Raw genomic sequence first — 12,542 nt, 5'->3', positions numbered from 1 at the left:
AAGCACCCATTGTCTCAAAGCGAAGTTGAGAAAAGCATATGAAAGTATACCGCTCGAGATCCAACACCAATACCATGGAAAGCATATAAGATCATGTTAGTCTCGAAACTTAATACGCCCAGGTCATCAGCCGCTATTCGTCTTAATTGAGCATTACGTCTTGTCCTGTCTCTTAGTTCCAGTATTCCAACCAAGTCATGGTTTAAAGAGAAACTTGTATCGTAGATATTTCGCGGCGTCTGGCTTTGGCTCGGAGGGTTCAGTCGTTCAAAGTGCCCGCAATCCCTCCGTGACGTACGGTATAACGTGGAAGTCTTTTACATAAGGTATGGTTTTCATCGAAATTGCATCTCAGTCATCCAATAAGAGATTTTACAAGAGCGGTGCAGTATTTTGGTCTGTGATTTCAATCTGCTTTCTACTCCGTGTGTCCCCTTTGAAAGGGGAAGTCATTTGGATGTAACCACATCAAATATGTATTTGTTTTGATGTTGAGATCCCAAAATTTCTTATTTAAATGAGCTTGTCAACGTATTCGAATACCTCCAAGATCTCTCAAACGTACTTAAGCGTCTAAGTTGTAGCACAAAGCGTTGGTTCAGCTGGTTCAGCTGGATACCTTACCTCTTATACACAATCCTAGTTGATCGTCTATCGTCTGAGAAGTACGGCTTCTTATATGAAAAAAGCGAGGAAACACCGAAAGAATCGAAACGAAGAGGCTGGAAGTCGCGCAAATGAGGTCTTTCTGATGTAGTCTTATACATGTAGCTGCGATATCTAAAGACGCTCACGATGGGAGAGACGGCTTGTGTCCCACTGTACTAAGCTTGATTCTTAGGGATACATTGGCATATTTCAATTCTCGCCAACTGAAGTAATTCATAACAATCTCTCGAAACTCAATTGCATCTCCCATCAGACTCATTCTGTACAATCGTTGTTCAAGTCATCCAGGCCTTCGTGATATCTCCATGAGATACTGCATATCGAAGCCATGACACATCAGCCACATCTCGTGTGGCAATGCACAGATAGGCCATGTGATGATGCTTCATTAAGCACAGGCCCACGCCGAGTTTAATTGAAGCTGCCATGGCATTTCCGATTCCCCTTCCCGTTCCTCAGTCATGTACAAGCACTTTCTCCACGATCTCGATGGATTGCAATTTAAACAACTGGCACGCAAATCAGCGAATGCCCGCAACAGATTGGGCGCAGCGGCCCAGGTCCAGGTCAATCTCGGCAGCGCAGCTCAGGTGGTCTCTGCCACAACATTCAATGCCGGCCACACCGAAAGTCCCCATTAGGCAAAACCACAGGGCCAGGTGATGGTCTCAAAACAGAACAAGAACCTGGGCGACGCCGAAGAGCTTGGGCCTGGCACAGCCGCTACGTCACCGTCGCCGGACCGCCGATGCGCGCCTGCGTGTTCTGCACAGCGTCGAGCGAGATCGAAATCTCAGGGAGTCAGCTGCAGCAATCCTACTGGAACGGCAGTACATTCAACAATGGCTTTCGTCCTGCAGCTAAGTAGCCGAGCCTGCAAGAGCTGATCAGCGTTCAGCGCCGACGCGGACAGCATGGCATGTTTACTTTGTCTTCGCATCGAGATTTCCCAAGCTTTGCCGGCAACAAGAAAAACGTCACAACCTTCTTTCTCCCACGAACTGACCAAGCAAACGATGCCAATGCCATTGCCGATGCTCTGCAGCCCAGCTTTCCGCGAATATGCACCTCGGCACCTGACGCGATGCTAGGCAGGGGCAGCTGCTGCGTGCTGTGCCAGCTGCCAGAGTCCAGGCCGCCGATCCGTCGGGGGCCACCTCGTGACGGGTTGACGCCAGGCAAGGAGGCAGGGGGTTGACGAAATGCGCTGAGCAGAAGCCGCGGGACCTTCAACCCTGCAAAGGTTTCGGAGCCACGCGACATGTGCGCATCAGGCTTCCCGTTCAACTGCTAAACGTTGATCCGCACGTTTGCTATTTCCCGAGTTCGCGGCCCAGCGAAGGGTAGCATTCCTTAGAGGAACATCGCCGGGGAGCATTTGGGAACTAACAACCTCGTTAGTCGGGCGCATAACCACCCCAGCCGTTCATCAATGCCTCGCCCAGCCGGCCGGCGATGAAAGGGGGATGGCTATTCGTATCTTCCCAAGTCGTTCCGGCCTGTTGCCACGGGCTCGCAATCGTCGTCGGCTCCGCGTCATCTTGCACGACGGTGTAATATCCGACATTGGGCACATGAAACCTCCTCTCTTTCGTCCCATGTTCACCTAAAGGGACAGCAGCCTCGCCAAAACAAAGTTTACCAGGCCCCCGTCACTTGACCTGATTTTCCCTTGCGCCGACAAAAAGACCTAGACCATCCAGCATCGGAGCCAAGGATGAATCTGGGGGAGGCGGCAAGACGAGGCAGACGGGGAGAAGGATAGGCAAAGACGACGGCTCTCACCTCGGGACGAGCACACCGGGGGAAGACGGAAACCAGGGGATATCTCTCGGTAGGTGTGATCAGCAATAGAGGCGCGAAATGGTCTACGTCTTTGATTCTTCAAGTGTGTGGCGTGCATGCAGCGGACGACGCACGCTTTGATGGACTGCGGAACCCTTCTCTTGTCAAAGCAGAACGTCGCTTCATGTCCAAGTCAGGTCCTCTTGTCCGGATGACAATCCGAACACTGGTGCGATGGGCGCGGATTTGCATGCCCGTGGTCGAACCGTAGTCTACCTACCTAACGTCCATCTTTTCCAGACGTCGCGCTCCGCCAGAAACGTTTGGTTTTCGGTCTGATCTCTGATCTTGGGGCACCCGGGGAACAGCGGGACCTCTTCCATGTTGCTTGCTTGCTTGCCCCGTCTTCCCAATTTCGACACCGTAGCGTTTTTTCTGACCCTGCGCTGGGACTATCTGATTTATTCGGTTTTATTATTTTCTTTTCTTTCTTGACCCTGTCGTTCTCTTTGCGTCCGTTTGGTAATGGCCCAATTGACACCGCGCCGTTTTCCAACGTCACCCATTCTCTGCTGTTGTGGTTTTCCGCGTCAAGCAGTTCCCGGTAGTTTGGTCACAATCCAATGCAGCCGTTGCGGGTAACTGTCACACAGCTGGACTGTGAATGGGCGAAGCCACATTGCTTCTCCATACGTTCCTCTCCGTCGGTATGCTCTTTTCTTATTCTTGCAGTGCATGCCGCTGCGGCCGCCTCTTACCTTGAGGCGTTGAAGAAGATGATCAAGAGAATGTTGACATCATTCAATTGATTGCACCTCACGGAAACGGAACGTGAAAGCGTCGAGTCAAGCGACGGTCAGACCTCTCTGTTCCGTTTCCGCCAACGGATAAGATTAAAAAAATAATAAGCCATTAAAATATTCAGGTAGTGTACGTATTCTCCAACTCCCAAAAAATAATAATATTCTAGCAGGCCTTCTAGAATGCTGCGCACGACCTCTCTCATTACAACCAGGGGCAGGCCTGTCATAGAAACACAATCCCCCCCTTCCCCAGCAAAGAGACCAATCTTCCTGCCACGTTTTTTTGCCCTCCTCTCTCAATTCTCGACTCAAGCGGAGAATCTCCGCTTCAGGACAGGAGGCGCACCAGACAAGCCCAAACAGCCCTCCCCTCTCCTGGGCCCTGGCCTGACGGCCCCAACGTAGTGGTAGCGACGACCACCCGGCTGCGGAACCGCGTCCCGGAGCCAGGCCCATCCCAGGGCCAGCAGACCAGCACCATGACTCGCAGGCCGCTCTTCTTTCTTTCCTTTGGCTGGTCTTTTTTCACGATGCCACCATGGGTTGGTTCTTTTTGGGCTGTACCGCTTGAGGAAATCAAGACCGGTCTTCTGCGACCGCTAGCCAACACGTCTCGTCTCTGGAGGTTGCGGCTGCACCGGTGAAGGTGTTGCGCTTGGATAGACGGATGCGCGTGATGGGTGAGGTTGCGAGTCAACAGGTCGCGTCGACTATTGACTACATCAAACATACAAGCCAGACTGCATCCGTGGCTGGCTGCGGTTAAACCGTCGCCACACGCTCTCTGGACATTCAGACATCACATGTGAGGCGATTCACAACAGCCAGTATCAAAAAGATTGAAGGTCCAACACACCGAGAGAGGGGGGGAACGTGCACAGCGCACTGCTCTCCGGCCCAGAACATGACATGACTCTCTTCACCACTGCCTGCACCTTCTCTTTCTCTCTTACAGGGGCGTTTTGGGGGTGGAAGGGGGAGGGCATTCGAGCGGCCCGCTGTGGTCTTCCCAGGGTAAGTTCTTGGGACGATCGGAGGGGCTGCGGAGACACCACACCTGCTCAGTCGTCGTCCGCGGCTCGAGGACCAGAGGATGGAGTCCGCTACCACAAACCGTGGGCTATTGCGTAAGGTCTCACCGAGAGAGGTGGGCTCCACGGGATTACACGAGAAGTTCGTGATATGGGATGGGGGATAGGGAGAGCGCTCCCCCTTCACCCTTCCCATCTGTCCTTGGCCCTGCGATATTGTGGACATCGTGGAGCCGAAACCCAACGATGCCGGCATTTCTGGAGTTTGACAGGTCGGCAAACCGTTACTGCTAAACCGCATCCGTACCTGCATTTGCATCTCTTGCATGTGTCTCACGGCGTTATAACGGCAAAATTAGGCACCTCCCGAGACCTCCGCCCAAACGACCATTTTCTTTTCCCATTCGCACCCCTTCTCGAGTATGCGGAGCCGCTGTTGTTGTTTTTGGTCCCTTCTTCTCTTTCGGAGCAAGTCCGATGGCCACATATCGACCACATATCGTGCACCAATTTGTCACCGAAGCCAAGCACCCTCCACCGAGTCAGCGGAGTGTAGTGAGTTCCTTTGACATGAGTTGGAACAGACTTTCGCAGCTATTACGTCCGCATTGAAAGAGACTTTACGTCGCCGCGTGGCATTTTCTTGCCTTCACTCCCTCAAGCATTGTCCAACACCATACCAAGCCTTCTGCCCTTTTGCATGTTCAGTCCTATGCTCCCGGAGAAAGTGTCGGTTGCACCGCGGCTCCTTTGCGGGTATGGGCAAAAAGAAAAAAAAGTGCCTATGAACCTGACCATTTTTCCCATTCCTAATGCCCCCAGCTTCTTCTGGCCCCCCTTCCCAAGGAGGCGATTCCCAGGTAACGGATATGCCCCTGTCGGGAGGACCCCTCTCCCCTGGGCGGTTGCGGTTGCGGGTGTGGGCTTTGAGATTGCGGGTAAAGAGACCTGTGCAAAAAAAAAACACAGTGAAGGATTTCGGCCGATTCTTCAGCGAGGGTCGCTTTACCAGGGCCTGCCTCTCAGCTTTGGTCCTCCCTCTTGACAATTTCCAACGCCCGAACCAAGACAGGGGATGCCGTTCGTTGGGCGTCAAAAGGGCGGAGAGACCAGAGGGGGGGCGTGTGATTTCCCTTGATTCAATGATCCTTGGGGGCGCGGCACCAGCTTTCTTGCGCACTTGTCAGCCTCATGGGTTTGACGGGTCGGGGAGAGAGATGATTCTAGGTTGCGTAGTGCTCTTTTGGCATCTGATCACGATCTCTATCTCTGATGCCCGGCTGGCAATTTAGGCAAAATGGGTTTGCCAGAGTTTGAGGACTTTGTTGCCCAGGACCAGGACCTTGCATGCCCCTTCCCGAGTCACCGGGTTCCAGCCGGCCTGTCAGCAACCTTCGGGGAGAGAAAGGTCAGACACAGAGAGACACTGGAGGCTCTGCCAGTCCTTTTGGTGTGGGGTGGAAGCCGTGTTCCCTTCCCGAGGGGTATTTGTCGGGACAATTACCGGTCGCTTGGGATGTCCCATGGTTCGACGTCGTCCTGCGGTCCGAATTCAGCAGACGGGAATAGTGTCCCCTTTTTTAGGTCAATTGTAACCACGCGGCTCTGCTTGCTGCTGCTGCTGCCAAGCGGTTAAGGTTGCCGGATTGGGAAATAACTAGAGCTGTCGGAGTCGATACCGATAATACATGCAATTGCTATTGAAGTCACTTGAATATACACGCTCTGTAATACAGCAAAATTCACCACCTCAGGATGCACTACAAAGTGCCATGCATCCATCAATGAAATCTCGAATTCGTTCCCGCGTAGGAGGAAGAGCAGGACCAAGAAACCCCCATCCCCGCCTCCTAAAGCCCATCACGTGTGAGAAAGCGAGAGCCACCGGTCCAGACCACTTGCCCCTCGCCGCATGAAGCACCTCCTCATCGTCGAACGCGTTTCTGCATGCGCATGACGGAGGAAGGCAAAGGTGGAGTCATGTCCTTTCTTCCTCCTCTTGTCTTATCCGATCTGTCTGTGTCCTCTTTTCTTTCGTCCCAAGTTGAGGTACACGGCTAGGCCCTGGTTGTAGCTGGCGTACGTAAGACCGCGACACGGGCAACGGGAAGAATAGGAAAGGCAGAAACACGGCCACGACGAGTCAACCTGGCGCACGCCACTCCCGGATGTTCCTTGGTCGTCTCTGATTGGCCTGTTGGTTGTCGTTTTCTCTCGCTTGAAATGCGCCTTGGGACGAAAAGTCAGGAAAAGAGGCCGTACCTGAACTTGGGTGATGGTGGTGTGTGTCTCCATGATTGAAGGGAATACTGGGGATCAACTATGGCGGTGACCCTTCATGGGTTCCTTCCCCAGATCCCCGTTCCGCAAAGCTGCTGGGTTGATGGCCAAACCGGACGAAAAGCTGCTCACCTTATTTTTACTTTTTTCGCAATGGGAGGGGTGGAAAAGAAAGGGTCCTTGCGGCTGATTCATGATGTGGGAGAGGTGAGAGCTTGGGGCATTTCACATGCTTTGTCGACGACGATGATGTAGGTAGACAGTTCGTCTTCACCCCGCTCTCTTACAGTCGCGACGTCGAATCGCTGCTGTTCCATTGATGAATGGGGAAAAGGAGGGGGGTTTGGTTGGTTGGGTGAGAAGATATTCACATGTGAAGGACCCTGACACGGATGCATGCTGTTTTGACAATTTACGAACGTCAAGTCGGATTCTGCAGCTTCTCGTTGGTCGAGGTTTGAGGATATTCATTCAACCGACTGGTTGGTTGGTTTTCCGGGGCGAGGGTGGTTGCAGACTCGACTCATGAGCGCTCCGGAACAAGATACGTGCGGTGCGTTTGGTCCAGTCGCGAGGGCGCACAATGCAGGGCGCTGCTTCATACTTATCGCGAACCAGTTGGATCGCCCGAAGTGACTCGAGCGGGAGTGTAAATTTCCAAGGCTGGCGTCAGCGCCCATGCGGGGAGGACGATATCAGATTCCGGGGTAAAGTTGTTAAAAAGAAAGATGGAGGCAGAAACCCGGTGTAAGATTGACCTCCACATGTAATGAGTGCTCGGGGTGTAGAACTATTGATTGTTGAGTCACGTCGTTTGATACAAGATGGCACGGCATGGGCAAAGGCCAAGAGACGGGACGGGGAGATAGGCTGCCCATTGTTAGAGATGGATTTCGCCGTTAACGATCAATACACCGTTTCTCCTGTAATGTCAAGTAACAAGAGACCTGAGGAAAGAACCTTGAAAAGCACCGTCATTTTGTCGCGCAATATAATATCAGGAACCAGATAAGCAACAAAAAAGAACTTACGTTTCCTGCCATGAGGAAAGAGGGGGGCCTTAATTCATGTTCCTCTCGGCGCAAGGCAGAAGAAGCAGCGGAGCCGCACGGCACGGCGGGCAGACCGCTCCGTCTGATCATCCTGCCGACCCAAGAACCTACCGAGTGTGGTACCGGGACACGGGACAGGAAGTGTGGGTATGTGTGAGTGGTTGTTGCATTGGTCGCGAAGCCTACCGACGGAGCAGCCTGCCGAGCCAATCCCCGCACACCGGAACGCAGACCCCGAGTTTTGGTGTTGCACCGGCGTGGGAATGCGGCGGCGTCGGGGGACAAGGTCTGAGCGGTGCGCAGGAAGCATATTCGACTCGCAAAGCAGCAGGGTGCAATCCATCGTTCAACATGGGGCATGTCCAAACTTCACGTCAGCGTCCGGATTACCCGCGTGGCGCCCCCATGGTTCTCCTCAAAGAGGTCTGCGAGATTTGACGGCGCTGGTCGCAATATGGCCTTGCGGGCGGGATTCACGCCCTAGGGGAATACTTCCGATGCAAGTAGATAGTGCTGATGGCTTGATGGAATGTCTCATTTACTGCATTCGCCTTTGACATGGAAGGTGGCGGCACAAGCCCGACCCTGAATGTAACAACGTCGTGGATGCCGATGGCCGACGACTAGCATATGCCAAATCATCCCGGACAGCCGGGGAAGCTAAGGAATCTCGCTGGAGAGGAGCTATCTCGAGCTAGCTGAAGCTCTATTGTCCGCGGGTGAGCAGCTAACTGCGCTGACAGGCTGAGAAACCCCGACAGCAACAGCACTTGAAAATCAACCGTCGGCTTCAGGGAGAGACATTCCTACGCTTGGGTTAAACTGCGGTTTCGTCTTTGACCCAAAGCAAAGATGGGACGGGAAATCTGGCACTAAAAGGCAGCCAGTTCATCTAACGTGTTGACAAGAGGGAATACGCCCCTGACAACTGATGCAAGGTACAGACATGGACAAATTGCTTCGACGACAAGTGTCACTTCCGAAAACTGATGGAAATCTTTGGTCATATCCGCCCCTTGCACACCGGTATCCTATCCAGTGGACTACACCCGAGCCAACATGTACGCGTTCCTTGCCCTTCACATGCAGTCAACACTTCCAAGCGTTCCAGGCCCTTGACCGGCGGTGCAATATTCACTCCAGTCACTCTGTCCAAACCACGCGATTTCCCCGCACCCTTCTACCCCTGACTGCAGCGCGTCGCTCAGGGTCTCTCTCGACATATCCCCAACAGGCAAGAAAGCCATCTGCCCCAAGATGCAAGATGCAGAAGCACGGACCTGACATCCAGAAGAAGCTTGGTTCTCTCCCCCCCTCCCCCACAAAACCCAGCCGGCTGGATCTTCCGGGGAACGCAAGCATCTATCCGGGGCCCCGGCGACCGCGCCGCCGCAAGAACTATCTCACTGTCTGCTTACACCCTCCCGCTTGTGATTCGTGGGATTTCGTGCCTAATGCTCGCTGTTTCCTCTAGCTTCTCTACAGGTTTTCCCTGCACCGCTCTTGTCGCTGGAGTAATGTTCCCCATGTGGCAGGATGGACTTTTTGCGGTTGAAAACTTTAAAAGATCAGAAAGACGGGGTTTTTAATATAATGTCGGCGTAAACGGTGGCGTTACAAGGGGAAAGCCAGGGAACTGTGGGAAATATTCGTCTAAAATATTCGGTTGATTTATTTGAAAATATTACATTTGTTATTTAGAAGGGAAAAAAAGAATATCTGAATATTCTTTGATTATTTTATTCTTTCTCAACGTATCCATCCTTACAGGCTCCGTCAGAAATCAAACTCCCTGCTGATCTGAGGTGATGACGGTGGCAAGGAAAGCGCTTAAACTACTTCTGACCAATGACACCCTCAACATGCACCTCCAGCCCCTCGAATTTACCCCAATCACTGCTCGACTGCCAACTCTTTGCGTGAGCAGATGACCATCATTTTGACCCAATCACTAGATGCACATGGCTCATCACATTTTGTGCCTGAACGCGTTGCACAAAATCTGGCCTTGCACAACGAATCTCGTCCGACTGTCTGCCGCCACGGGCCCGGCGCTTGTTCCGTGGGGGAGGGATGGGGATCGGCGGCAGTCATCACCGTTACGTTTTTGTCATGAAGGTGTATACTAGCCGCTCGGAAGCCCAATCTTCGCGGCAACGAGATGTTTCTGCACGGGATGATAACACGATAGTGAGAAGTGAAGAGTGTGTATTCGGAGGTGGTGGTATCTAAAGAAACACCAAAGGGGAGCTAATGATACCAATGTACCTTTCACACGCAAACCCATCCATCATCTCAGACACACACACACACACACCCAAGAATAAACCACATCTTCAGTCCTTCTTCGACGACTCCCCGCCGCCAACCCTCTTGTGCTTCCTCGGATCCTTGCGGCTCATGAGCGTCCGGTCCCGCGTCCCCTTGCCGCCCTCCCAGAACCCGCGGCCCTTGCGCCCAATCACGCTCCGCCCGCAGAACCCGCACGCGTCCGGCGAGTACCGCTGCTCGCGGCTGCACCACCCGCACACCATCCGGCTCGCCCACTCGTTGACGTGGCCCTCGGCATCATCATGACACCGATCGCACGGGTGCACGCGGTTGCAGCACGAGAAGCGGAACCACCGGTAGCTCTTGCGGTAGTGCGCGCACGCCCCGCGCTCCGGGAGCGGCGTGCCGGCGTGCAGGCCAAGCTTCTCCGCCTTCTTGACGGCGCCGGCGGAGGGCGCGGCGAGCGTGCTGGCGCTGATGGCGAGGAACTTGACGGTCGGGATCTTGAAGGTGAACTTGCCGTGGCAGGTGCGGCAGACGTTGGTGGTCGCGTCGCCGCGGACGGAGACCAGCCCCTGACTCTGCGTGGAGCACTTTGCGCAGACGGGGACGAAGGTCGAGGGCAGCATGTCGACGACGGCGCAGCCCGTGAGGTCGACGAAGCCGGCGCGGGTGGAGTTGGCGTGGACGAGCTGCTGGCGGAACTGGGCGGCGAAGCCGGCGGCGCACTTGCGGCAGCTCGCCGTCTGCGGGGCCTCGTGGCGGAGGCCGGTGATCTCGTTGGCGGTCTTGCAGCGGGTGCACTTGACGCTGAGGTTGAGGATGGAGACCTGGAAGAGCTCGATGCTGTGGAGCTCGATGTCGGGGAAGGAGATGGAGGTGCCGCGTTCCGGGGTGAGGCCGGATGAGAGCGTGGGCGCTTCGGCGTCGAGGTTGGCGCCGCCGTCGTTGGAGGAGTCGTCCGATTCGTAGCTGTCGGAGGTGTCGTCGTCGGCGTCGGCGTCGGCTCCGTGGCGGGCTTGGCGGCCCCACTCCGGCGGCCGGGGAATGACCTTGACGTGGCTCCGGTCCTCATCCGCGCCGGCTTCCGGGGCCTTTGCCTTGGCATCCTTTTGAGGGGCCACGGCAGGCTCAGTCTTGGCGGGTTTCGGCGGTGCTAGTGCCTGTTTCGCGAGGGCGTGCATGTTCTGCGCGAGGTAATTCAGATGGCTCGTGAGCGTCATCTGCTTCTGCTCGGCCGCCTTGCGCACGAAGAGCTCCTCAAGGGGCTCGGCGTCGTGCGACTCGCACTCGTTGATCTGGATACGCAGGGGCTGAAGGGGGTAGAGCAGAGGCACGATAAGGTGCACCGTCTTGACGCTCTGCAGGCCCGAGGGAAGCTCCCCGCGGCGGCGAGGCTCCAGAGGCAGGGTGTACACGATACCGTCCGGTGAGCGGCGGTACAGCGACAGGCGACCCATGCGCGTCTCGAGCTGCCGCGTCTCCTGCGCGCGGCGGGCTTTGGCGGCTGCCATCTCTTCGTGGGTGAAGTACTCTTCGGGCTCATAGCGTCTGACGGGTGCCGGTTTGGGGGAGGGCGCTTTTGCTGCCGGTGCTGGTGAAGATGCGCCGGCGGCGCCTGCTGCTTCGAGATGGCGCGTGTCCTTGGTGTCTTTGAACGAAACCAGCTTGACGGTGTCGGCCTTCTGCTCGGACAAGAAGACCTCGAGATTCTTGTCCAGGGCGTAGGTGAGCGCGAGGAGGGAGGCGCCCTGGCGCTCGCGGACGAGGCGGTCCCATCCGCGCTCGACGTTGACGCCGAAGCCCCGTGGGATGTCGCTGTTCCGCACGTGCAGCACGGGGGCGGCCTCGGGGTAGTCCTCGGGCACGCGCAGGTCGCAGTCGAGGTGCTCCAGCTCAAAGGGGAAATCCGGGTCCGAGGGCTTCAGCTTGAAGACCAGGGAGGTGGCGGCGCCGCCGTCGACGGTGGACTCGCGGGGCGAGAAGCGCTTGCGCAGCTGGCCGAGCTGGTAGCCGCGGGGGTCCTTGGCTTGGGCGGCCGGGACGGGTTTCGGGACGACGCGGTCGTTGCGGGGCCGGGGGACGGCTTGTTGGTGGGTGGCGCCGCCCTGCTGGTTGATTGATATCATGATGGGCGGGCGGGCTGAGATGTTGGAGGGAGAAAAGAAAAATGCTCAACGAAGATAATGAGGTGATGAGCTGAACTGACGAAATGCAAAGAACGGACTGCGGGGCTGGAGCAGTGCTTGTCGCCGGGCGAGCAGGTGATCTGACTGGATGCTGTCGGACAGGAAGCCTTCTGGACCTAGGATGAGGGTGGTGGATGGGCCGTTATATTTGATGGTGGTGGTCGGGTGGATGTTGTGGCGACTGTTGGCCCGGGCCGGATGTCGTGGAATCTCCGAGATGCAGCTCCGCAATGTGAACGGCGCTTGCGATACACGATGAGTCGACGTGAGTCAATGTGGGGCCAGTGGTTCGTCTCGTTTAACAGATGCTTGCAGGTTTGCGGTGGCGGCCTGTTAGTGGGCTGGCTCGTCTGATCGGTCTGAGAGCTAGCGCCGTCATCCCCGGTTGACTCATCATCCCGTTCGGGCAAGCAGCTTGAGATGGGAAGATGATGTTTCACGAAGCTTCACTTGGTTTAATAA

The 12,542-nt window shown here is 55.4% G+C and overlaps 1 protein-coding gene across 1 annotated transcript; it reads right to left on the bottom strand.

Moving 5' to 3' along the window:
• Window positions 1-9,956: 9,956 nt before the first annotated feature.
• COL26b_012127 (uncharacterized protein) lies at window positions 9,957-12,020 on the bottom strand (the record flags this gene model as incomplete). The annotated part of the gene is made up of 1 exon (XM_053184775.1): window positions 9,957-12,020. One exon carries the CDS (start codon window positions 12,018-12,020, stop codon window positions 9,957-9,959), a length of 2,064 nt encoding a protein of 687 aa, XP_053031301.1.
• Between the last annotated feature and the right edge of the window lie 522 nt (window positions 12,021-12,542).

Source organism: Colletotrichum chrysophilum (genome assembly GCF_026319265.1).
Source record: "Colletotrichum chrysophilum strain AFK26 chromosome Unknown scaffold_163, whole genome shotgun sequence".
NCBI lineage: Eukaryota > Fungi > Ascomycota > Sordariomycetes > Glomerellales > Glomerellaceae > Colletotrichum > Colletotrichum chrysophilum.
Note: the sequence above shows the minus strand (reverse complement) of the source record. Positions and strands in the feature narration are given on the sequence as shown.